Consider the following 27,718-nt stretch of genomic DNA (forward strand, 5'->3'; position numbering starts at 1 on the left):
AAAGTATATGTAAAACACTAATATATGGTTATTTTTATTTTCTTGTTACAAGCCTTACATATTTAGAATATAATATGTATACTTTGTATATATACTCTTGTAATAAAATTGATTACTTCGTATTCGATTCTAGAGATAATAAATATATCTAATGTGTATTGTTAGTACAAGAGAAGTGCGTGCAGAGGGTGGCAGCCGGGTGCGCATTTGGGAGTGCTATTGTTCCAGGGACTGTCCAGTCCCCACTTTCTATATCGTCTCACATAGTGACATTTAACTGTATTGCTTTAGTGTCCACAGAGCACGCTTGTTGTTGTTGTTGTTGTTGCTGCTGTTGTTGCTGTTGCTGTTGTACCTGTTGTTGTACCTGTTGTTGAACTTGTTGTTGCACTTGTTGTTGTATCGCTTGAAGCTGTATTGTTTTTGTGTCTACAGTGCACGTTTGTTGTTGTTGAGGTTGCTGCTGCTGCTGCTGTTGCACTTGCTGCTGCTGCACCTGCTGTTGTTGCACTTGTTGTTGCACCTGTTGCTGCTGCTGCACCTGTTGTTGCTGCGCTTGTTGCTGTTGTTGTGCTTGTTGAGCAGCAGCTTGTGCAGCTTGCCTTTGTTGCTGCCGAAGTATACTCGGAGGAGGATCCATGTGCTGACGCTGATGTAGTAACAAATGGTTCTTCTGGTAGAAGGCTTTACCACATTTATCACACACATGGGATCGTATGTGGCAGCTGCCGTCCGTGTGGCGCCGTTGGTGTTGAGACAAACCATGTTTCTGTGCAAAACCACGACCGCAATCAGGACAAACATGTGGTTTCGGTTTTGGGCCTGTTCCCACTGGTGGTGATGTTTGCGTCGCACCGTGCATATGGCTGACGCCGGGGTTTCCAATGGGTCCATTCATCTGTAAATTCAAACATTTGAATACGCGTGTTCTATACGTTAAATTCAGATAGGTAATACCTGATGGGTTCCTGGTGTGTTGGGGGTAAGGAAGTGTCCAGGAGTTTGTTGGAAGGCGGCTGCTAATCCACAAAGATCCGTAACAAGTGTTCGATCACCAGAATGTAACCTTAAGTGCAAAGTAAGGGCTTCTCGATTCGAGAAGTCCAATCCACATTCCCTGAAATAGTACATATAGCATAAGTGTGCGAACAAACGAATACTTCGTTGTAGAAAATAAAAAGTTAAAGATTTCGTATCATAGATGATATGAAAACAAAATTTTTGAGACATTTAATTAAAATTGACATTTTGAAAGGTCTAATAAATTACGACGAACAAAATTTTTACGCAGATGTAGAAATCATTGCTTACCTGCACATCAGAGACTTTTCATCCGTGTTCGTATTGTTGTTATGAATCTTAGAATGCGCAACCAGGTCTGTTTTTCGAGGGAAAGCTTCTCCACAAACGGTGCAAGCAAATGGAGTTTCTCCTGTATGTAAACGCATATGTGCCAATAGTGTTCTCTTTTGCAGAAATTCTTTTCCACAAACAGTACACGAATGTGGAACTCTGCCGTGTAGGCGGCCATGATTCACTAATTCAAACTTCCTCTGGAAGGTTGCCCCGCAATCGTGACAAACAAATGGATGTAAACTGCCATGGAAGCGCGAATGCATTGTGAGGTGATCCTTTTGTGAAAACGATTCTCCACACTCTTCGCAAACAAAAGGTCTTTCTCCTGAATGAAATTTACTATGTGTCACTAGGTGACGCTTTAAAGGAAATGCTCTCCCACACTCTTGACAAATGAATGGTCGATCTCTTGTGTGTACCCGCGTGTGCGTTACAAGGTGATGTTTTAATGTAAAAGACTTTTTACATTCACGGCATTGATATGGTCGATCCGCGCTATGAAGGAGCAGGTGAGTATGAAGACAATGTTTGTGTGCAAAACTTTTTCCGCAATGAACGCAAACATGAGGTCGTTCCCCGGTATGTACCCTTGCATGGGTTGTAAGGTGATGTTTGAGTAGAAACGATTTCCCACATTCTGAACAGGAATATGGTCTTTCTTTTGGTACACGGACCTGACTTCCCATATCTTGTTGCTGCTTGACTTTCGTTTCAATTTGTGTGGTATTAACATGCGTTAAAACATGTCCAAAATGAGCAGTACCGTCGGTCTGATTCGTTGCCACATTGTTTACATTGGCTTGATTCGAAGCAGCCGCTGCTCTTTTCATTAAAATTTCATTGCACTCTTCTGCCGTAAGTTGTAATGGTCCAAGGGGTGTCATGAAATGCTTACTCATGGCGTGCTTATCAGCTGTGGTAAAAACTAATGTGTTTGAGAAAAGAGAAGGTGGGGGTGTTGGATGTGCTGCGTCACAATTACAACCTCCTTTATCGCACGTTAATGAAAATACGTCGTGATGTTTTTTAGTACGGACATGTGTGCCATGAGTTTGATTGTGAGCTCCAGCTGTATGGCCATGGTGCGTTGTTGGGGTCTGTTGACAAGTTTCATTCATAGTGAACATCGGTCTACGATGCGTACTATTGGTAATTTTGGTAGGCTTGATGTCAACCTGTATCTTCTGACTGGAACCTTGATCCTGATTATTGTTCACCGCGTAACTAATATTCGTAGTAAGTTCACCCTGTGCATTTTCTCGGGTTTCCGCACCAGGTCCACCAAAGGACCAGGTATACCCAAATCCTGTGCCCACGTTGCCAGGAGTGGTGCACATGTTTGACAGGGGGGTAACGGAGGGGGTGGGCTGGCTGGACGCGGTGCTCGTGGGCCCCTCCGTCTCTGTCAACGCATTGTCCGCACCACTTCTTTCCACTACAACAAATTGATCGGCGGGAAATATTTTGAAAGGTTCTAAGTAAACGTACCCGTCACACTCCAGTATCTCGGCCTTGAGTTTCAAGATTAGGAATCATATCTGCCTGAAGCGGCTCTGTGGTATGATAATATTTTGGGGCTTGCAGTATGGTCCGAGAGGTCTGGATAACCAGTATACATAAAGCAATGTTTGCAAGGTGGTCAACACCGTGCACTTCTTATCATATGTGACATAAAATGACCGGGTACACGGCGTGTTCCCAAGTGTTATTTTGTCAGACTTAGGAACACACGGTGTTCAGGAGGTGAGGCGAGAGTGCTTAAAGAATTGGAGCAGGCGGCAGAGGGGGCCTGTGTGCTGTAAACCAGGTTCCGTAAATCTAGAGTCGTTTTCGTTTAGTTGCCGCGCCACCGCGCGCCAATGGAAAAAATACAGCGGTCGGCTGGCTTTTCTATGTATTAGAGTCCGTAAGTGATTCTTCGTTTCGGTCTTCGGGCCCGCGGCGTCCACGGGTCTTGAAAGACAACCTCCACCTTCTTCTCACGGCACTCCCACACGCTCACTTACACTTCACCTTCTTTTCTCGTATTTCGCGGCACTGTACCTATACTTTGACGTACATACACGAACGGCCGATGGTCATTAATTTTACAGAATTGCATATTTTATTGTCCATACAAAATAGCCTCATATATCGGCCATTTTATTTGTAAACTACCAAAAAACAATGCTGCCAATGCACGCGCGGTTTTGGAGGGAGCAAAGCTGGCAATAGCGTCATCGAGCACTTCCGTACTGGCAACACTGTACCGCCGACGCGATTTCTTCCACCATATTTAAATGTTCACAGGTTACGAATTATTGCTTTTCTTTTCAGTAAATATTTTTGATTATTCATCAATTTTTTCATTGTCGCATATGCTCGCATTTCTCCGGAATTCAAAATGTGATTATCGGTCGATCCAAGCTTGACACCGAGTTCTCCAAAATGCAGGTAAAAATGAAAGTTCTATTGTAATGCGCGGTAACCTATAATTACAGGTTCCGTAGTAATCAATTATTCCAGGATGTAAAGGGTAACCGAGTGTAGGGCAACTATACAGGGTGTCGACAATATTATCACCATATGTACATTCTTTACGTACTGTCATGTTTGAAAGTAGTTGTTAATATTAATCAATGCCTTCTTTTACGAGTTTAAATACCAATATTCACATATTTCGTACAAACTTATGTACGCGTCAATAACATTTAATGTCATTGATCGATTGAACAAAAGTTGTCATTACCTTGAGACTATTTTTATAATAACCTATAACTGCAAGATAAAAAAATTTCATAAATTTTTTCGAAATCATTTTTTATCATTTATTTCGATCCTTAGTAGTACTCAGATACTTTCGGTAGGGAACGCGGACTTTTTATTCGCGTGGTCGTTTTTTTTAATATACGCATATAGTTTCATAATCGATGGAGGGTCAATATCACGGACGCACGTTCCCGCGAATGCGATCGCTTTCGTCATTTATGGCCGATATCTGGCGAGTTATGAGACGTGGGGGCATCTAGGTGGCACGGGGACAGAAACACCACCGCCGCTCGGTTGGTCATCGTCGACGCAATAACGCGGACTCAGCAACTGATAAGCAATCCCGCGCGTTAATGGCTGGCGCTCACGACTTGGCAAAAAGCCAATGCGTGCTGGCGGAATGAGAATCTTACAGTTACGTCCATTCATTTTCATCTCTCTCAAGTAGACTCTGCGGTGAACATACACAGTAAATTAAATGCTATCTTTACAAACTTTTACTCATCTTCTCGCTTTAGCGCCAACTATATACGTTTGACGTTAATTTTCTTTTTACTTCATTAGTTATTCGTAATTACTTGCGATTCTATTGTCCAGTCCATTTCGCATTACTCCATAAGGATACTATTATACTCCCGGATAGGTTTCTTTTTTGTATATACAATCGTGCAAAAATTTCTACCTAAATGTGAACGTTTTGTACGATTCATACAACACGATACGAATGGATCTTTTTCGTTTAGAAACGATGCCTGTTGCAGCAGTACCAGACCCAGTGGTGCGAATTTTTACGGACGATTTGCACGGATTATACTTCCCTGACGAGATGATTAAAAAGACTTGCGTTCGCTTTAGCATAGCGTGACCTCTTTTTGGCACGGTAAATCCCGCAGCTTCTTACTTGGCCCTTTCAGAAAAAAGTTTGCCCGCCCCATGGTTAACTGGTAAGCGCCTCGAGCTGTCTGCACGCGCACCTGCCGTGTATATCGCCGAGGCGTTTCTTACCACGCGACGACGACTTATGCCCTCTTGATAGATAACTTCGCGTGGCAGAGTTATTATATCAAAATAACGTTGCACCGCGCTCTGCTATAATTACGATCGAATTGTTCAAGAATAGAAAAACACATCGCTTATCCCTTACGTAACCATTGATAAATATATCTCGCAAATCGACAATACTGTCGTTGCATTGTCTTGTCTCACGTTAATCTTCACCGGAGACAGCTCCGTTTAAAGCGCCTTATACTTTCCCTGTTCCCTGTCCGCTGATTAGCATGCAGTCGCGCTCGTGACTCGGTATCGAAATACGACGAACGCGTGATGAGACTGCGTGGTTATGTTCACGATCCGATCGCGAGATGCATTTCTCGTTTGAGGTTCGGGAAACGCGAGATCCCAGCGTCCTAGACGATTATCCTGTCACAAACCTTTTTCCAGGTTGCTACCAATGCCTACGATCGTAAACGAGGAGGTGTTCGATATTATGCGTCCCTGGTGCTGCGATAAATAATTCTCGTAAAGCATCGTCGATAAATCTCTGTCGATAAGCGGCGACTTCGTTGAAGTGTTTCCGTACCAGGAGACACGGGAACGTTCCAAAACCGCGATTTGTAAGACAAATGCGTTCCTCATGTAACCATCTGTTAAGTATGTTTCGCTTGTGCCGATACGTTTGAAACCGACGATCGAGGGTTACGGATCGCCGGCGACGCGTAGCCTTCACCATGCTGTCCTTCTCTCTCTCTTTTTTTTTTACGAGGAGGAGACAGCGTAGAAGCAGGGTGGAGACCCGAATCCTGAAGCAGTGGACCGTGAATGCGATACCAGGTTTGCCGTGCTTCAGAGGTGGGGGTGGTGCCGTCAAACAACCGTTCGTCGACCATCCCTCCATCGTACGGACCCATACTCCGCAGGTCAGTTGCGATTTCTGTGTATCAATTACCTCGGCCGTATACCGTACCTAACCCCCACGATGACGACACGTTTCACGTCCTCCCTACCATATGCAAACATTTCAACGTCTTTGCGACAGAGGTTAGGAAAAATTAAGTAAAAGTAAAAGTTTACGAAAATTGCATTATTTTGCCCGTAACCCCGCGCTTGTTAGTTATTTCCATATTTTCTACTGTTTAAAGTATTATTTTACAACTGTATTATTTTTGTAATAAATTCAAATTGGAAACTATACCGACGGAAGTGAAACGTAAAATATACTTTCCAGAAAAGTACAGGTTATCGAAGTACATCGTTTGAAAAGTTTTTTTCAATTTCGAATATTGGTAGACGAAAAATTACAAATCTTCGTTAAATCTGATTATCGTTCAAACGGAATACGATCGTCGCGTAAGTCGAGAAACGTTTACGACTAAAATTCTCGGTATCGTTGTGTTTACAAAGTATTCGAAGATCGTAATGGATACGACGTAAAAGTATTTATCGCTTTCGGTCGCGGCGACAAACGGGTCACAGAAGTCATAATATTTGCGTGTAACGTAACGCGATACGATTACGCGGTAAACATGCGTAAGCGAGGCGAGGAGTAACGTCGCTTCGAAACGAGGGACACGTGTTACGTATTGTGTTGAAAAAGGCGAGTCGTCGTCGTCGTCGTAAGGGCGACAATGGAAAAGAAGATTAGACGAGTTTCCTGGCGGGGTCGGCGCCTTAAAAATGCACCTGACAGAGGATCGAGGTGTACCTATCCGTAGACGTAAGATTAGAGTGCGTCAAGTTGTATGTCAGTCCCATTCGAAGATACAAACCCGTTCGTTGAACCGGTAGAGCAAGGTAATCACGTTTGTGGTCGCGGACCGAACAGTCGGCGTCTTTTTTCCCCCCCTTGGGCTTAATTAAAAGATGATTACCTAATGAGGGTCATCGATACACTCGGCTCGGTCTAACGAGCTTCCCTGTCGTCGGGAACATCTATATAGTCGAGCTATAATTTCGAGATTTCTATCTGAGCATCGAGTACCCCTGAAAACGAATGGTATGCGAGACTGTGGCTGAAAAATCTTCCGAGCAATTAGTTGGCCCCGCATTCCTGCCACGATTCGTCTAATTTCGAAAATCGGTCAAAAAACGAATCCCGATGGTATCTCTCGGCGACGCTCTTCCTCCTTTCGCGAACGAACGGTCGCGTTAACGAACAGGATACGATCGGGAGTAAGACTCGTAACGGTTCGAAGGAACAAAAAAAAAAAATAGAGAAAGAAAGAAAGAAAGAAAGGAAAATGACACCCAACGAAAGAGCGAAATGTTTTCTCGTCCCATATATCGCGATCGGTCGTTTCCACGCGATAGATCACCAGTCACGTGCCGCTGGGCGCCGGCTCATCGATCACGATTAGTCCTAGGACCTGCCAGAAGTTCATCGATTTTCGAGCCACCCTGAAATCGACTCGTGCAACGACAATTCATGCGTTCATCGCCCGGGGAACCGTTCACCCTTGTCCGAATAAACGATTCAAAAATTAACGCGCGAACATCGTTCGGATATACTTCTCGATCCGGAGTACCGTAATCGTTAGCCGTGACTGTAGCTAACCAGGAGTTTCGAAAGTTTTACGACTTCAAATTACACGGTCGTAAAATTTTCCTCGTAACCGTTTGATTCTAGCGCGGTGACCTGGTCAGGTAAACAATTGTACCTCTGATCTTCTGGAACCCATGATTTTTGTTCATAATCGAATGGTCCTCAGAGTCGTAACCTGGACGATTGGTAGTCCTTTGAATTTTTACCTGGACGAATTGGTAGTCCTTAGAATTGTCACCTAGATTAGTTGGTAGTCCTTAGAATTGTCACCTAGATTAGTTGGTAGTCCTCAGAATTGTCACCTAGATTAGTTGGTAGTCCTTACAATTGCCATCTGGATTAGTTGCTAATCCTTAGAATTGTCACCTGGACTAGTTGTTAGTCCTTAGAATTGTCACCTAGATTAGTTGCTAGTCCTTAGAATTGTCATCTAGATTAGTTGGTAGTCCTTAGAATTGTCACCTAGATTAGTTGCTAGTCCTTAGAATTATCACCTAAACTAATTGGTAGTCTTTAGAATTGTCACCTAGATTAGTTGCTAGTCCTCAGAATTATCACCTAGATTAGTTGCTAGTCCTTAGAATTGTCACCTGTACAAGTTGGTAGTCCTTAGAATTGTCACCTGGACGATGATCCACCACCGAGACTCGTACATTCGGAATTCTTCAGCCCGTGAATTACCAAGCTCGGTATCTCCGGATTCCTAGGCATTAATGAGTCAGATCGAGCGTAACACCGGGTATCAATTATAGTCGATGAAAGTGATACAGTGGACTGGGTACTTAAGCGATCTGAAAGTTGATATCCTTGCTACGCGGTTACCGTGGTGGCCGATATTGGTTACCACAGAGGAAGAAAGAAACGAGTGTCCTCGTCGGTTCGCTAAGGTGTTCCCTCTCACGACTTCGTTCTATCTCTACCATCGACTAGACAATCACCATCACCACCACCACCGTGTCTACACATTGTCGCGCGTAACTCGAGTGCACGACGAAGACAAACTCGGCGCTTGTGAACGCGAAAACGTACGCTCGTACTATGGAAACGGACGTAGTCTTTTTGATCTTTGGTATCGTGTCTTCTCGATCGTAGACGCGTCGCATATTTGAACCCCCAGAAGACCGATGCAACGTCGCTACAATAGCGAGCAGTACCCGAACGCACGGGACCGGAACTCTTTGTTCCCCTTCGTGTAAAACTCGCGCGGTCCCAGGGGCACTTTGGCGATCTGTTCGACGTTCATTTTCGAATCTATTCGCCAGGGGATTTCGCGTTATGTTTTCCATCCAACGCGAGCGGAAGCGTTCGGCCTCCTTTGATCTGACGAACGCCAGCGTCGGCTTTCAGGCTCGTCGAAGCGACGACCAGATGGTTGTGATAACAATAATTCGATCCTCGGTGACGCGGGCCCTTCGCGCGCGCGCGCGCGTCCCAATACTCGAAACGACCCACGGTTGCTTCGTAAACATTTATTGATTCGAGTCGGTAGTCCTTGGAATTGCCACTTGGGTTAGTTGGCAGTTTTTAGAATTGTTACCAAGATTAGTTGGTAGTCCTTAGAATCGTCACCTGGACTAATTTGTAGTCCTTAGAATTGTCACCAAGATTAGTTGGTAGTCCTTAGAATTGTCACCTAGATTAGTTCCTAGTCTTTAAAATTGTCACCTGGACGAGTTGGTAGTCCTTAGAATTGTCACATGAATTAATTGGTAGTCCTTAAAATTGTCAACTGAACCAATTGGTAGTCCTTAGAATTATCACCTAGATTAGTTGGTAGTCCTTAGAATTGTCACCTGGACTAATTGGTAGTCCTTAAAATTGTCAACTGAAATAATTTGTAGTCCTTAAAATTGTCAACTGAACTAATTGGTAGTCTTTAGAATTATCACCTAGATTAGTTGGTAGTCCATACAATTGCCACCTGAATTAATTGCTAGTCCTTAGAATTGTCACCTGGATTAGTTGCTAGTCTTTAGAATTGTCACCTGGATTAGTTGCTAGTTTTTAGAATTGTCACCTGGATTAGTTGGTAGTCCTTAGAATTGTCACCTGTATTAGTTGGTAGTACTTAGAATTGCCACCTGAACAAGTTAGTAGTCCTTAGAATTGTCACCTGGACTAATTGGTAGTCCTTAGAATTGTCACCCAGACGATGAAACAATATTCTGCAGAGATCGAATCTTTTTACCTGTGATTAGAACATATTCTCGAGACTAATATCAGATCAGTGACCATTGGACACAAATTCTGTTACGTTTCACGAACGAGAAATATTCGTGCATATTGTAAAATATATACGAGGTATATATAACTGGAACCAGGTGTGTTCAATTTTGAGATTGCATAGAATAAAAGATTATATTTTGTCGCGTTTAGATTTCATCTATCGTAATCTACGCTTCAGGAGCGTGTTTGAACTAGAGCTGAACAAGTACAGTAATTTAGTTAAAATTACATCGTAACGTGCAACGAGTCAAATCGGTTAATACGCGAACAACAAGTTGCGTATTCGTCGAGAAAGCAGGAATTCTGAGGGTCGAGGGAGCCCCGCTCCGTACCCTTCGAATCGATCGAGAATTAATCCGACTGCTATCGCGTCTCGCAAACCTCGCTCTATTGTCTCATCGTCCATTGGAGCGAGAGATAGCGAAGGAGCAGTGGAGAACGAGAGATGGACTTTCCTTCGTTCCTATCTTGCCTCCTTTTGAGATCGTCTCGATCCTATTGGAGGCCGGCTGGATTGTGTTCTTCTATGGGCAACTAATGCCACGAGACGGGAATCGAGGCTGTGACCTGTATACAGTGACTATTCTCGGATTGTCACGCAACTGTTTATAGCCTCTTGTTATTTTATTACGTCAGCTGATCCTCGAACCGAGTTAAAAACGTGAGTACGTTTACGTTCGATTCGGTGTTCCTTGTACGCTTGTTCGACGCGTAAAAAAATATATACTTGCCTCTCGCGTTGTCACAGGTCTGTACACAGTGACGAGTCGAGAGACAGACGAAATTGAAGACCCACTGAGACTCTTTCTCACAGTACTATTTAATAAGTTTCATTGAACGACAAAACTTATTGAACAGTACTTATTGAACAGTACTACATTGAACAATACTATAATAAACAGTACTTATTGAACAGTACTGTTTAATAAGTTTCATCGGACGACAAAACTTATTACTTCAAGAACGACAGTACTTATTGAACAGTACTTATCGAACAGTATTTATTGAACAGTACTACATTGGACAGTACTTATTGAAAAGTACTACATTGAACAGTACTTATTGAACAGTACTACATTGATCAGTACTTATTGAAAAGTACTTATCGAACAGTATTTATTGAACAGTACTACATTGAGCAGTACTATATTGAACAGTACTACATTGAACAGTACTTATTGAAAAGTACTTATCGAACAGTATTTATTGAACAGTACTACATTGAGCAGTACTATATTGAACAGTACTACATTGAGCAGTACTATATTGAACAGTACTACATTGAACAGTACTTATTGAAAAGTAGTACATTGAACAGTACTACATTGAACAGTGTTTATTGAAAAGTACTTATCGAACAGTGTTTATTGAACAGTACTACATTGAGCAGTACTATATTGAACAGTACAACATTGGCCAGTACTTATTGAAAAGTACTACATTGAACAGTACTTATCGTACAGTACTTATTGAAAAGTAGTTATTAAAAATTATGTACTGAACAGTACTTATTGAACAGTACTTGTCGCACAGTACTTATTGAAAATTATTTACTGAACAGTACTTATTGAACAGTACTTATTGAACAGCACCGTTCGGTAAGTTTAATCGAACGAGAAAACTTAACGAAGAACCCAGTAAAATTTTGTTTAATCCTCACTCGCTGTACCCGAAACACAGCTCCTATCGGCGAAACATTAACCGGACAAAGAACAGAGCACAGGCTCCAGATCGAATCGTTCCCGGCGATCAGGGTGCATAGAGATTCCTCGGGTGTGTCTGAAAAAGGGCGTCATGCATGGCTCCCACCAGGGTGTCATCTGCACCCCCTGACTACGAGCTCTGTCGACGATCTTCACGGTCAATATAACGGACGTCGTAAAATCAATTAGTAGCGAATTGTGCCGCAGCCCGGATCGTGTAGCGTATATACGCATCTCGTAAAGTTTCTCTTTTCTCTGTGATCTCCTCCGGGCGATGCGTTTCTCGATCGTTGGTTCCAGCCGATGATCACTTTCGTGGGTCTACTACCCCCGCATCGTGAAAATCATCGAGGCCGTGGCGTTGCTTTTAAATTTCACTTTAATTTCGACGATATTATCGAGTCCTTGCGGGGATTCTTGTCGATCATTCGACGCGATGCTACGTTCAGTGCTCTCTTGTACAGGGTAACGCGTTCAAACTCGTCCAAGTGGAACACCAAGTTATTATTAACGATTGTTGACTTTCTTACGAAGGATGAAATCATTATTTTCGAATCAACGACATCGTGTGGATATAGTTCGTATCGATCATCAGGGGAGATTGGAGCAATCGCGAGCACAGATATTTCAATTTGTTAGAAAAGGAAATCAGATGTGTCCAAGTGACAATAAAAAGGTCACGCGTTTGGAGTGTGAACTTTTGGTTACTTTTCATCTATTAGGTTGTTCGGTAAGTAATTTCGTTTTCCAAAATGGAGAATATATAATTTAATAAAACGTTCACACGCTCTAAAAAAAATCGTGTTTCATTTTCACCAAAAAAAAAAAAAACGAAGTGACTTTCCAAACAATTCAATACAATACAGTAGTCATAGCTTAGTTCTCGTATCGTTTGAATTCTTGCTCAAGTGTTTCCAATTACCCCCCTCTCCACTAAAACCACGTTCTTCCAAAGTGGTTAGATCCTTACTGACGAAATGGAAACATTGAAGTGGAATCACTGTTCATGGAATCACTGTTTTGGTGCAAACAGTGGATATCGTGACGATATCCTTTTTCATTCAGTGCATAATCCAATATAACATAATAGTCATAGCTTATATGACAACATAACATAATAGTCATAGCTTATATGACAATATAACATAATAGTCATAGCCATAGTTCTCGTATCGTTTGAATTCTTGCTCAGATATTCCCAATTACCCCACTCTCCCTAAAACCACATTCTTCCAAAGTGTTTAGATCCTTACTAACGAAATGGAAACAAAACCCTGATGGAATCACTGTTTCGTTGCAAACAGTGGGCATCGTAACGATATCCTTTTTCCATTCACGGCACTTTTACGATCCGAAGGGGAATTAGTACCGTGATATTGGTTCACTTTAAATTTCACGTAAGGCGCTTTCACGTCGTCCCGACAATAGCGCGGTTAATAGCGTCTTTTGAATGGACCGACTCATCTCGGAAGAGTGGCTCCACCTCCTCGCGCCCCCACCCCGTGCGCCTCACCCCCCCTCCTCCTCCACTACCGCGCGTTCGAGCGTCCAGTAAATATTATCGGGGGTAGATACCGGGGCACGGATGTTTCGGTGAATTGACGAGATCGCCAGCTCGTTTCTTCGCCTTTCTTTTCGTTGCTCTCGGAACTCGCGACGAGAACCCAACACCGGTTGAACCGAGTGGCTTCAACGCTGACAAATCTTCCACGAACGAACCCGTAACCGATCGAACGAATTTCACCGTGACGAGCGTGTCCATTGTGCGTGTTTACCAGCCAAGCGATTTACACCGAGTCGAACAGTCGATTTACAAACGTAACGCGAGGAGAACGAACGAATGAACGAATGCTCGAAAACGAGGAAAATTTATGTCGTCTGCTTGTATATCTTTCGTCAGCGAGATTCTCACGGTGGTATTGTCAAGATTTTTCAGCCCGTGAAACCCATGAATGGTGATCTCTGTTATTAAAAAAATGGGTGTTCGCGTCAGGTGAAGTCAGTGGCACGCGACAAACACTATCTGGGGATTATTTTATTTCCATAGACTCCGTTGTAAATTCTAGTTTAGTAATACTAATGTACGATACTATTGGAACGAATGCAATGGTGATTCTAAGAGTGGCAGATGTTGATAGGGAATGGTCGATGTCAGTTTTAAGGACTGTCTTCATATTGGTGTGGAAGGGTCAATGCTTTGGCTATTTTTCTTTTGGGTTTTCTTTCTAGTCAGAAAGAAAAGTCGAGAGTCACGAAGACCACACCACACTGTCGTTGTTTAAGTCAAGGCATATCACTGTACACTTGTTTCTTTGGACTTTGTATTTTTATATATACAAAAACTATACCACTGGATACGCGAGATTCCTGCGTATTATAACAAACTACATATTATAATCTGAACTTTACAACAGATACGTATGTTCTTCAGTCGTGGAATAGTAAATGAACACGAGAGAAAAGTAAATAGAACGTTTATTTAAATAGTAGAAGATAATACAGTCAACGACTGACTAGTCCTGACCACCGATGGAAAAATATCAAAGTTGGTAACAACCCCCTCCCCCGTGTCTTCACTTCTCAAAGATTGCATCGATTCAAGTCGTATTCCAACAGTTGTGGAAGTTTTTTTTAACAATATCACTTTTTGTATCTGATCGTGTACCTTCGACGTTGAGACGAGGTAGGAAAAATTAATTTACCATTAACACTATTGGACGTCTATTTTGATAATTATCCAGGAATATTGTAATCCTCCTAGGAGAGCGTATATATATGCCCTCGAAGAATGACCATTAATATACGAAGAACGTATATATACGCCCTCGAAGAATGATCATTAATATGCCAAGAACGTATATATACGCCCTCGAAGAATGATCATTAATATGCCAAGAACGTATATATACGCCCTCGAAGAATGACCATTCATATACGAAGAACGTTTATATACGCCCTCGAAGAATGATAATTGAGTAATTTTTCAAAGAATTCATCCAACAACAAAATTCCTCGAATGGTAAAATTCCAAGAAATGCGATCCTCTCTCCGTAGCTACCATAACTAAGTTTTTTTTTTAAATCGACTATCACGCTCGAACGACACGCCTATGAAAAATAAAAAAAAAAAGAAAACCAACCGCGTAAAAGTTTAACGTCCTTTGCGCGAGTATCACCCGTTACAACACGACGTTCCTTTGGCCGGTAGCCGGTAAAAGTCGAAATGAAGGAAGTTCTCCTCTGAATTCTATTTCCTTCGTCGAGCGGTTTGCACCTTGCCTATCTGTGCCCAGTTCTTTTTCCTCGTCTCGTTTCTGGCGCCTCGTCTCGACCCCGTCCTATCGCTTCGAGAATACAACGATCGTCCCGGGTGGTAAATTAAGCGATTCTCGCCCTTAAATCCCGACACGGTTCAACGGATAACAATCGGTGCGAAAATTGGCGCGAGAAGTCAAGTTCGAACGTAACACACCTTACAAAACAATGTTTCGTAATGCACCGGAGTCATCGTCCTATACTTAAAAATCAGTGTCTACGAATTCGTGGTGACTTACGTGAGCGTGTGCACTCGAGATCTGGAACAATCGAAGAACTGTAACCGATTCCACGAAGCACGTTAAACGATGTTCCGGCGTGTCATCGATTGCACCTTGGAAAAGAGTGTTTCGGAGCTTGAACGGTGCACACGATGTTGCACGAGAGAAGATTCAACTTACAGACCCGAATGCACCGGAGTCATCGTCCTATACTTAAAAATCAGTGTCTACGAATTCGTGGCGACTTACGTGAGCGTGCACACTCGAGATCTGGAACAATCGAAGAACTGTAACCGATTCCACGAAGCACGTTAAACGATGTTCCGGCGTGTCATCGATTGCACAATACGGGCACACGAATTCTAGCCCGAACCTGTTCCGTTCTTCGCCGGTTCTTCGCGTCTAAGGGAAGCCTGGTAAAGCAAATGCGCCTAGGGCCAACGAGTGTTTCAACGTGACCCTGTTCGCACCGTGAAACTTCTCGGTACCACGCACCCGTTACTCCGTACCGATTTAGAGCGACCCTTTGGGAAAAAAAGGAGCCTCGCGCGTGAAAAATACGCTGGTTTCGCTTCGTCGAGTATTTTAGGCGGACGAGAAACGACCTTTGGCACTGGTTGCCAGTGGATAACCCGGTGACCCCATAAGTTCGTCGCTGCGCATCGGTTTCATCGATCAACGTTCAAGACCTCGCGAACATCTCCGATTATTCAATGTGCGTGAACGATCGTCCAGAAGGAACGTTTTAGAAGAAATCTACGCATCGATGCTACGGTTTCTAGGAGGACAGGGTCAACCCTTTGCATTCGAGGCTTCTTTCTTACTGGAAATCGACGTCTCGAGAAAATTCTTTAAATGGTAAAATTCATCTGGAATGGAGATTTTTATACACTTCGCATAGATGCGTTTACACTTTGCGAGAACGTGATATTTAAATTGCAATTTATATTCTATATCACCAAGTTTTCCTGGATTGGAAATATTGGATTGTTCGAAAATTCATTTCGTTTTCTTTAGAGTGTATAAATACTCATACACAAAATACAGTTAACCGGGTGATTAAGTCGTGTTAACCCTTTGCACTCGAGGTTTCTTTCTCCTACTGGAAACAAACGCCTGGAGAAAATTCTTTAAGTGGTAAAATTCATCCAGAATGGAACATTTTTATATACTTAACATAGATGCGTTTACACTGTACAAGAACGTGATATTTAAATTCCAATTTGAATTCCAAACCACGAAGTTTCCCCGGATCGAAAATAGTACACTGAAGGATCTCCTCTCGAGTCCAAAGGGTTAAGAGTTGCGTTGAACTCTTTCGAGAACCTGGAAACTTGGTTAGATAAAACCGTGTCCGTTTAACTCTTATCATTTCCACTAGACACGTTTTTCAAGGTAAAAGGAAGGAACAGTCTCGAGACTCACCCTGTCTGGAAGCCCGCGATCCTTTCGTTTCGTCGTCCTACACAGGGTGACCCGCACCATGTGGGGACCACATTGGGGTATAGATTCGACGCAATCGAGAAAAAAGTTCCTGCGAACGTATCTCTAATTTGATCTTCACTTCCCTGGCGACTTATACGCTACGAGTATTCGTTTGATAGATTCGCAAATGTACCACAGGAGTGCGTTCAGGTGTAATTTTAACCCTCTCGCTCTGGCGGACGTATATATACGCCCTCGAGGAATGACCATTCATATACGGAGAATGTATATATACGCCTGCGAAGAATGATCATTAATATGCCAAGAACGTATATATACGCCCTCGAAGAAAAACCATTCATATGCGAAGAACGTCTATATACGCCGTCCAGGAATGACCATTAATATACAGTAGAACGTCTATATACGCCGTCCAGGAATGACCATTAATATACAGTAGAACGTATGTATACGCCCTCGAAGAATGATCATCAATATGCCAAGAACGTATATGTACGCCCTCGAAGAATGATTATTAATATGCCAAGAACGTATATATACGCCCTCGAAGAATGACCATTCATATGCGAAGAACGTCTATATACGCCCTCCAGGAATGACCATTAATATACGGTAGAACGTATATATACGCTCTCGAAGAATGACCATTCATATACCAAGATCGTATATATATGCGCTCTCGAAGAATGACCATTCATATACCAAGATCGTATATATACGCTCTCGAAGAATGACCATTCATATACCAAGATCGTATATATACGCCCTCGAGAAGTGATCGCTGATTTACGAAGAGCGTATATAATCGTTCGTACAATATATACTTTTATTTCATACTTTGCACGAGATAGTTTTGTCAATCGAGTATCTGACATCAAAAATGTCTCGAATGAGGCATAAAAAAAAAGTGGTCGCTGAGGTACGAAGAGCGTATATATACGCTCGGAAAAACGATCGATGATGTACGAAGAGCGTATATATACGTTCGTACACTACACACCTCAATTCCATACTTTACACGAGATACTCTTGTCAATCGAGTATCGACTCGGAATAATTTCGTTTCCCCGGCCAGTGTGCTACCCGATCTTAACCGAATCCCTCTCTTTTAAACGGCGTCGATCCGACTTCACGGAATGAATTAAACCGTAGAGAACGAAACACACGCGGCAAGGGAGGAACGGGGCACCTCGGTAGTAAATCGGCGAGGAAATCCCCGTTTCTCGCTACCCCTTTCCTCGAGACACTCAGGCCATTCAGGCACCCGTCGTTTTCCGCGCGACAATTGTCGGCCGCTGCGCAATAATTGCATAATTCCCGCCACACTTGGCACTCGTCAGAGGTGGTCGGGCCACGAGTGGTTGGTTGAACCACCGCGCGCGCGGGAAAAGGGACGGTCGCGGTGGTGGTTCTGGCCGGGTGGCCACCGAATTGTAGGTTGCGAGTTGTGGCTACAAGAAGAGGCGAAACCTTTTATTACAGGAGCCACCGCGTTACGAAAGCTTCGGGGGAGAACGAAATTCGTTTCGTACGCGCGTCTTCGTTACGACGCGTAGCAGAGGCCACGGGATTGATCCGTGGCCCAGAGAAAGAGAGAGAGAGACGTCGATCCTCGAACGAGAACCTGGGATCGAAATAACCCACATCGTAAGGGTTGAGCGAACGTATTTCGACGTGAATCGACCGGTGAGCCCGGACCTAACCCGGACCTCGGTGCACCGCGATCTGTACCCGGTCGAAGCGGGAACATTCGGTATTTTTTGCAATGTTTTGATTATTCGGGGCGCACGTGGTCTTCTGAACGAGAGAACTGTGTACACTCGGTGTCTTGTAAAGTTTTGGGATCGAAGTCCACGAACGTGTAACGAATGTGTCTTTCCATTACGAGTGTAGGGGAGATGATATTGTTGAGATATTACCGAGAGTTGACTCGAGAAATTTTGACTCTCTGGAGATTCGAGTACTGAGCCAAATTGAACATTGAAATATTTAAATAGTGAAGAAAAGTTGACCGTCAAAGGTTAGAGTTGTAATATTGGTTTGTTCGAGAAGTTTTGTTTGCCAAAATGGAGAATATATAAAATTGTTTGTACAATCTAAAAAAAATTGTGTTTCATTTTCACCGTAAAAAAATGAAATTACTTTCCGAACGACCCAGTATGATATAGTAATCATAGATTAGTTTTCGTATCGTTTGAATTTTTGAAAGTTTGGATGTCTTCCAATGACTTTCCGAACAATTTAATATACATTTCTGAAGTTCAACCTCAACATTCTGGTACATCTTACGCGACGTTGAATCGAAGCTTCGCGGACCGATGCGACCGGAGCACAGTCCCCCGAAACCGACCTCACCGGACCGACGAGTCTCGCTGTTCCCGCATTTTCCACGATTCGTTACTTTTCCCACGTGTTACCTACAGAACATCTCGTATACAACGTTAGATCGACGAGCAATATCGTTTCGAAGATCTTTTATAGTTCAACGACAATAGTAGTGAGAAGTTTGCCCGGTAAGGACACTTTGGGTCGAAGCAGCTGATCTCTGATGTTTGTTCTAGCTCTCAGATTCAGGTAAACGTCTCTGTTTCGAGTTCATGGTGTCTCAACGAACCCATCAGTGAATCCCGTCTCTTCTAATAAAGACCTCGACTTGTACCTCTTTGTGTATAGACAACGATGACGCGCATGCGGGTATTTTGACGCACTGTACATAAACACGATTAACTTTGCCCTTGCGCGCCCTCTCTAGAACGTGGTCGTTTAAACTGATATATTCGCGTTCATGTGCGTTCCTTTATGGCACTGTATACTCGATGCACTATCGTTTTACCGAACGTGGAACACGCACGGTTCTATGCTTGAAATCGAACAATGCTTTTATTATAGTTGCCTGCACAGCAAAGCATTGTGCATTTCTTGGAAATACCAATTATTCGAATCACTTAACGATTCGTGGTACTTTCGACGAGTCGAAGGAAACGATGCAAGTCTAAAAACTATATTTTAAGATATTTGTAAAAAAAAGTTTTTAAAAGATAAATGTATTTCTTTTGCACAGTCCTAAAATATGATTCTACGCATTTTACGTACAGTTTCGAGATTATTTCTGGTTAATATCGACCACACGACGAACAGTTTGTCACCGAGGGACTATAGTAGTGGATAAAGTGGGGGTAGTTCGAACGACGTGGCAATCTTTATGGGAGATATAGTGGCCCTGAGCAGCCAGGTGATTTTGGCCCGACTATAGTCCCCAGCGGTCTGAATAGAAGGCCACAGCCATGAAAGAAGTAAACATCCACGAAGATTTGAATTCTTAACGCGTTCAAAAAACGAAGCAGCAGGCAGGGTGAAAAGAATTCACCGAGGCTCGTGGTTATTTTTTAACGTAGAAAATTTTATCGAGAAGTATCCACCATAGTTAGTCATCCAATAATATTAATTTACCATCTTCCATGGATCATGTATGCACGTCCAAACCATTAGTATCGAAACGATTCGAGCGTCCCGATACAGGACCCTAAAACCTAATTATTTTTAAGGGAAGATTTACTTACAGCCGATCGAGCTATAATTCATTGTTCCCGATGGACTTGTTTGGAACCGTTTCGATTAAAAATCCTGCCTACCATAAATTCTACGAGAAATAATTCTCGAGAATCGTAATCGAAGCTCTTTCGTTCTTCGAAACGTTCAACCATTGTTCCTCGTTCCTCGACAAAGGTGATCTTTCGTGTTGATCTACAAGAAAAAAATTTCGAGCAAAAAATTCCACAGAATTGAAAACTTCTCTGAGCAATCGCTCTTTGAATATTATCGCGTAATACTTTTCCTTTTTCAAACTTTTTCACGACCAGTCATTGTAAATATTGAGGGGCCGATTGTTATGCAAATACCTACATCGGTGTTATGAAAACCATTGAAAGTTACAATATCTCTAAACTTACAAAATATACGTACAATTGTTATTTGATCGCAACACCGAAAATTGGTGATCAAAATTTGGATTAATCGAAATGTATATGTATTGTAGACAAATTTATTAGGGTGTTTGGAAAGTGATTTTTTTTTCAAAATGGGGAATATATAATTCAATAAAATGTTTGTACATTCTAAAAAAATTGTGTTTCATTTTCACCAAAAAATTTCGTTTTCCAGAATGAAGAATATATAATTTAATAAAATGTTTCTACGCTCTAAAAAAAATCGTGTTTCATTTGCACCAAAAAAAAAAAATGAAATGACTTCTTCTTCGTCTTCCAAAATGGAAAATATATAATTTAATAAAATGTTTATACAGTAGAAAGAAAAAAATCGTGTTTCATTTGCATCAAAAAGAAACGAAATGACTTTCTTTTCGTTTTCCAAAATGGAGAATATATAATTTAATAAAATATTTGTACACTAGAAAGAAAAAAATCGTGTTTCATTTGCACCAAAAAAAAAAAAACGAAATGACTTTCTTTTCGTTTTCCAAAATAGAGAATATATATAATATATTTAATAAAACGTTTGTAGACTCTAAAAAAATCGAATTTCATTTCCACGAAAAAGAAAAAAACGAAATGACTTACCGAACAACCTAATAAATTCGTCTACTCGACTCGAAGTGAAAACAATCTGCGTAAAAAATTTCTAATAAAACCACAGACAGTGGTAGTGTGATTCGACACACGGAGCGAGTGTCTTGAATTCTCAACAAGCGGTCGAGGAGTGTTCGCGTTGTCTCTGTAAGGACGATCGAAAAATGGCCAGTTTTAGAAGGTCGAAACTATAACGACGAGACGATCCGCAAATAAAGAGGACCCGGACGAAATCTGCAAACACGAGCGAAGTGAACGGGTCGGGTCCATTAATATTCCCCGCACAGGAACCGAACAAGGAATGTACGGTTCAGCCGCGGCGGGCCGAGTCTCTCAACGGTCGGGGCTATAAAAATTAATTAGCTCTTGCAAGAAGAGGTCGGCTGGTGTCTATAACTCTCCCCGTTCACCAAACCGTGGATCCTTCCACGAGCAACCCGTAGAAATAATCACGGGCCCATTTTCTACCCGCGAGACGATCCAGCTAGCTAACATCTAAACTCCTGACGTGTACGTCCAATGGATGATCGATACGATACAGAGCCTCTCCTCCGGCTCGGTAAGAGGTATAATTTAGTTATTGATTCCACGATCGTACGATGATCGACTCGGCCAATACGATTTTAATTCCGTATAATCATCCTTCACGGTCGAAGAAGAATAAGAAGATGAAGAAAAAGAAGAGGAAGAGGAGTCTTCCGGAGTTTGAAGACGTATAATATTCAAAATAGGCCAGGTTACGCCTCGTAGAACGAGTCGAAGAAGAAGAGTCCTCCGAACTTGGAAGACGTGTAATATTCGAGAGATCGACGTAGGTTATGGCATGGTCCAGAGTTCTTCTTTTTTCTTCCTTTTTTTTTAAAGAAACCAGGTATACCCAGGTATGTGTTTACACAATTTATCGAGTATTAAATACTCTTTAGCTCGTCAATGTCGAATACTTCTTTTTTAACAGCTTGGTAGAAGCGTGTGCGATCATGACTGTCGTTCATTCGCGAGATCCAAACGCGAGGCAGGTATCGCGTGCGGTGATCTCGTTGTCCCGTATAACGAGCACGTTCGCGCAACGCCTATAGGCGTTCCACGCACAGTATACACCGACGAGGTACTCGAATGATTAATCGTTGGATTAGATCGTGAGGAGAGCTCGGACGAGATCGTTGGCAATTTGCAAGATAGGTTTCGAGATTGTCAGAGACCGTACGGTGGACAGAACGGTCGAAACGATTTGTATCGTTGAAAAATAGGGACAAGGGTGACCGAGAACGAGAGACGTTCGATTCTGCTCGGTATTATACAGCACGGATGGAAACTCGATTACGGCCAGTATCCACAAATTGCCTTCTAGTTAGCGGAGTGTCTTGCGGTCGAACTATCGCGAGATAATTACACTTCGGCCGCCATAATAGCAAGTTAGTTATAGAGCCGGGGATCTTTGGTCGAGAACTGCGAGCCGGTTGATCGAGCACATTCACGCGGAGGGGCTGCTTCCAATGTCACCGTTTTCTTCTCGGAGGCAAACTCCTCTGGTCCAGGAGTATTCGGGGAAGCCGTTTACCAACCATGTCGTTGGCGGACAGAGGTAACGTTAACTTTACTTCTCTGTTTATTCTACGACGGAATCTACTTCATTCCGTGGTGTCTCGAGTTCCACGAGTCAACGATGGTATGCTTCTCGGAAGAAACGATGAGTTCTCGTGTCTGAGGTAACGAATCTTTCGAAAATCTGCACAGTGTAAAAGAAGATGTAGAGTATGCTCCTTGGAAAAAATGACTCTCTTGTCTGAGGATCGAGTGATGAATCTTTGGAAAATCTGCACTGTGTAGAAAAAGATGAAAAGTATGTTTCTAGAAAAAAAATGGTAAGTTCTCGTGTCTGAGGACCCAGTAAAGAATCTTTGGAAAATCTGCACAGTGTAGAAGAAGATGGAAAGTATGTTTTTCAAACAAAAAAATGACTCTTGTGTCTGAGGACCCAGTAACGAATCTTTGGAAAATCTGCACAGTGTAGAAGAAGATGGAAAGTATGTTTCTCAGGAAAAAACGACAAGTTCTCGTGTAACGAATGAATGAGGATCGAATGACGAATCTTTCGAAAATCTGCATAATGTAGAAGAAGATGGAGAGTATGCTTTTCAAAAATCTGCACAATGTAGAGGAAGATCACCAATCTCGAATACCCAATAACAGTTTCACAAAGATCTTCTCTGTCCTCCAATCATCTCGATCCAATTGTTCAGCATTGGACACACGAGTGAAAATTAACCACTGTTCTACTTATGACACTTCTCCTCCATTTACAAGCATCTTTCCATTTCCATTTTTCTATCAATGATCAGTCCCCCTTCTCCCTAATCGAGATTCTCAACAATTTCGAGCGATCCTCGTTACTTGTGACACAATGTTCGTCTCATTGGCAGGGGCCCAACACGTGTTGCGCCATTTAAAACAATTCTCCGCGCGAGAGACACCACGAATATTGAAAATCCGAAACTGCTTCACAGCTGCTCGGTTGAGATCCACGCGGAGTGTTCGTCGATACACCGGTAGGAAGAAGTAGCCAGGTGCGACGGGACGAGTGGTAATAGATATTTTTCCAAGATCGAGAAGCTGTTGGAAGAGTCGACCATCTCGTTGTGCACCAACAATAATACCTGCCGAAACCGTGCTCAGGCTCGCCGACAGACGCACAGGTAGATTCTGAGCACAAAAAAAAACAGTATTCTTGCACCCTGACTAATTTTTCCGCGTCCTCGATGGAAGAAAGAGTCTCGTTTTGGGAAAGCATCGGTGACCTTCCAGTCCCAAGAAACTACCAAATGACCAAGAAACACTCTCGAAGATCTTTCTACCATCGAGAAGATTCTTGCTCCAAAATATCCATCAATGTGTGCTCCTTCTGACCTTGAACTTTTTTCGTAGCCACGAGCAAGAGATCCTGTTCGTACGAGTCACTGTGCAACCCCTTCAGCGAATCATGGATGCCTCCAGGCTCGACTGATACACGGATCGCCTAGTTTCGCAGGAGCCAAGGTCGAGGGGACGGTCGAGAAGAAGTCGAGGCCAGGTTAGACCTAGGTGGTCGCGAAACGAATTTTACGAGCTGGTGTCGAACCGGTAGGGGATGTGACTTCGGTCCGGGACTTCTTCGTGGCACTCAGAAGCGTGCACAGAGAAAGAGAGAGACAGAGAGAGAGAGAGAAACGGGTAGCTCGTCGAGGAACCCTCGAGGGTCGAACAATCGAGTGGCCCGAGAACTACCTACTCGCTTACGGACTCTCACCTCAACAGTCCCCCTCTACCAAGCCCTTGGTTCCCTTTCTCGGCCCTGTCCTACGGCAGCCGAGTCATAACCGCAACGAGTACAATGGGTGGAAACCACTGCCGGCTTTTCAACGCCACTTCTTCGTCCCGCCAATTAATTTCCGTGGCGGTGATCCTGTTCCACGAGGAGAGCCACTCAAGAGCTGCCGATGGATGAGCATAAATCTCCGCGATCCTCGACACCGCGCCGGTAGCCCTTTTTACCTCGCGTTCGGTATTAATGCGTTTCGCTTGTGCGGTCGCTCGAATCACGGCCGTAAACTTCACGGCTGTGTTTACGGTGGGACACAGTCGTTCGTTCGTTTATTGCACGTACACTTAACACACCGCGGATACGTCTAATTGTTACCTGCGCTTTACGGCCGCGAGACCAAGGCACCCCGATGAAACCCCTTTGCGAGGAATCGAGAAGATCTACGAACGATAAAAGGGTATTACGAGAGTTATTAAACCTTAGAGGGCGATCTTCTTACCGCTGTGGATATTTTACTACGGTCGGCTGCCTCGACCCTGTTGCATTTATAATTTCTCCGATCGTTAACAGAGGCATTTCGAACGGTGATTAACCCGTCTCGTTTTCGTTTGGGAATCATTTTTCAAATTCGTGTTTCCGATTGCTAACAGGTTGCTCGATAAGTTTTTTCGTTATTCGATAAGAAATAGAGATACTAGGTTCGTCGTTTGATTTTTCCAAAGATGGTATACTATTGTTTGACGAACGTGTGCGAAATTTCGTGCAGATCTGTCGACTCGTTTGTGTATTTACAATTGTTCAAGGTTGAAGAGTCGTGGAATTTTTTCACAATGGAAGAAACGACAAAACTTATCGAACAACCTAATAGTATTGGTATTACTCGTAATACTAATATATGGAACAATTGTGTTCTTCACTTTCATTTCATTTTAACCCATTGACGATAGCTACTCGTCACTATACACTTACTGCATCGGTCTATGGATGACTATAATTACACATCGCTATATATTCGTTGTAACCGACTGTACTTACCCTAGTTACTCGTTAAAATTTCTAACTTTACTTAAACATACCACAGCTCGTTATCCTCTCAAGTATCTCGTCCAGTAGCAATGTACTGTCCACCGTATCGAAAGGGTTAATAACGTTTTGTAATTTTGTGTACCAGAACTTTTATCGAGGGAGAAGAATACCTAATCGGAGGACCCAGATTCAGGGTACCTATAATCACCTATCACTATATACTCGTTGTATCCAGTAGCAATGTATTGTCCACCGTATTGAAAGGGTTAATCACGTTTCGTAATTTTTTGTACCAGAACTTTTATCGAGGGAGAAGAATACGTAATCGGAGGATCCAGCTTCGAGGTGTCTGTGGATGAAATATTCGCGTGGAACGGAAGCAAGGAATCGTCCCTGGTGGAAATCCATTGCGACCGGAAGACGTCCAGGAATCTATGGAGGTCCGACCCGGTGGAAAAATTGAAGAGCCGCGCTAATTCGCGCGACAATGCTCCCGCCGTGGCGGCGGGACGAAAGTTTATCGCGCGCTCGCGAAAAACGACCTCTGGCTGGCCGCCAATCGCAGCACGATCTTCCGGGGGGCTCACGGCCAATGACGAGGACCGCTCGCGTCGCACGGACTTGCATAATTTATTATCGACGAACGTTCTCGACCGGTCCCAACCTCCTGAACGTCGCGCCGCCCGTTGCGAGAAATTCGGAGCTGGTTGGCCAATGGCACGAACGCTGACCTTGCTCGCTCGCGCCGATGAATTAACAACGATGATTATTCCGTCTGCCAGTCATCGAACGCCACCGGTCCGGTGCGTCGATTCCCTACACGTATGCACTTTTAGCGCCCGAGTACGGACGACATCTTCCACTCGGATATCGGAGCGACTTACACGAATCATCGGCCTACAATTGCTGCGAGTATTCGCAATTGGAATGGAATAGATCAGAATTTACGCAAACGCGCGCCTCCTTGACAGAAATAGGCTCCGTGTTCTTAAACAGGGAATATTATCACTCTCGGTGTCATCGTTATCAGAATGGAAATATCGGAGCGATTGTGCATTCGTAGTAAAAAATCAAACGTCGAAACTGTTACTATATTCGCACAGTACGAATGAAAAATATAGATAGAAAATACGGTTGATGTATTCTTGGAAAGGACAAGTACATGTACAATATAAAAACACTTTCGATTCGATCCGGAGCTAACCGAGAACCACTTAAACGAAGTAGAACGTTTTCGAAATTTATTGGAACCGTGGTATCTCGTTTTCGCATTGGCGATTTTCCCTCGTATGGATACACTTGGATGATAATAACAGTTGGAAAAATTGACGCGTGTACGTACGCTAACGATACACAGGGTTCAACAACGAATAGAAATTTGTCCGATTCGTGGAGCTCGAAGCGCCCCTAAGAAACCGCCAGATCGGTATATCCGTCACTGGAGCGCGTACAAGTCGAGCAGATTTTTCTGCGCGAATAATTTTCTTTTGCCCACTTCCCCCAACCCCTTCTCGTCCCCTCCCCGCCACTTGGATCTCAAGGCGCCCCCTACTTTGGAGAACGCCGTGGTAGGTAATGGAGATTGTGCCGTACGCGGTGTGGATTTCCTGGAAACTCGAGGGAATCGTCGATCGTTAGACCCAACGGGTATCACCGATTCCGCTATCCATGGTCGCGGGGTCCGGCAGCCGGTTTCTCCCCGCTGTACGGCGGGTCGCGCGGCACGGCGCGATTCGCGCAACGTGCCCGCGACGAACACACAATCGTATCCCGCGTGAGTACCGTGCACGGCGCTGCTCGGCGCGCCGGTTGACACGCTCGGTGGTGATGGATGCACCGGCATTTACCAAAGTCGTTCGCGACGGAGTCGCCTAGACGATAGAAGGATCAGGGTAAAAAACCAGCGACTGCGGGGCAAGGACAAAGGAGCGAACGACGGAGGGAGACGCGCGAGATCCAAAGACCGTCGCGCGGGCGCGCGGGGCTACGGGCGAGGCGGAGAAAGAGAAATGGGGTATGAAAAAGGAAGGGAAAGAGAGTCGCGCGGAATCCGGTGGCTGGGAAGAGGGATGAGAAAAGAAGCTTGGATGAGGAAGCGAAAAACAGAGACACGATAGGGGAACGAGAGAGAAAGAACGCCAGAGAGAGAGAAGGGGAACGAGAGAGAGAGAGAGACCGGGGATTAGATCTCAGGGTGAGTGGGTAGGATTGGATTTGGCAGAGGCGGCTCGTTGGCGGTAGAAGGTGCAGCGCCGC

At 43.6% G+C, this 27,718-nt stretch overlaps 2 protein-coding genes and 1 long non-coding RNA gene across 3 annotated transcripts; 2 read left to right on the forward strand and 1 right to left on the reverse strand.

Annotated features, from left to right (window-relative positions):
• Positions 1-6: 6 nt before the first annotated feature.
• LOC143145895 (uncharacterized) lies at positions 7-3,513 on the reverse strand. The gene is made up of 3 exons (XM_076309683.1): positions 1,312-3,513; positions 958-1,117; positions 7-898 (listed from the first exon to the last, which is right to left on the reverse strand). Exons 1-3 carry the CDS (start codon positions 2,691-2,693, stop codon positions 260-262), a joined length of 2,181 nt encoding a protein of 726 aa, XP_076165798.1. The 5' UTR covers positions 2,694-3,513; the 3' UTR covers positions 7-259.
• A 2,301-nt stretch (positions 3,514-5,814) lies between these two features.
• On the forward strand, positions 5,815-27,684 carry LOC143145125 (uncharacterized). Its single transcript, XM_076308164.1, has 2 exons — positions 5,815-6,020; positions 25,759-27,684. The coding sequence occupies exons 1-2, from the start codon at positions 5,923-5,925 to the stop codon at positions 26,396-26,398; spliced, it is 738 nt and encodes a 245-aa protein (XP_076164279.1). The 5' UTR covers positions 5,815-5,922; the 3' UTR covers positions 26,399-27,684.
• LOC143145126 (uncharacterized) lies at positions 21,882-22,775 on the forward strand. The gene is made up of 2 exons (XR_012991611.1): positions 21,882-22,019; positions 22,094-22,775. It is a non-coding gene; the product is annotated as an uncharacterized LOC143145126 (long non-coding RNA).
• Positions 27,685-27,718: the final 34 nt, after the last annotated feature.

This window comes from Ptiloglossa arizonensis, chromosome 4 (genome assembly GCF_051014685.1).
Source record: "Ptiloglossa arizonensis isolate GNS036 chromosome 4, iyPtiAriz1_principal, whole genome shotgun sequence".
NCBI lineage: Eukaryota > Metazoa > Arthropoda > Insecta > Hymenoptera > Colletidae > Ptiloglossa > Ptiloglossa arizonensis.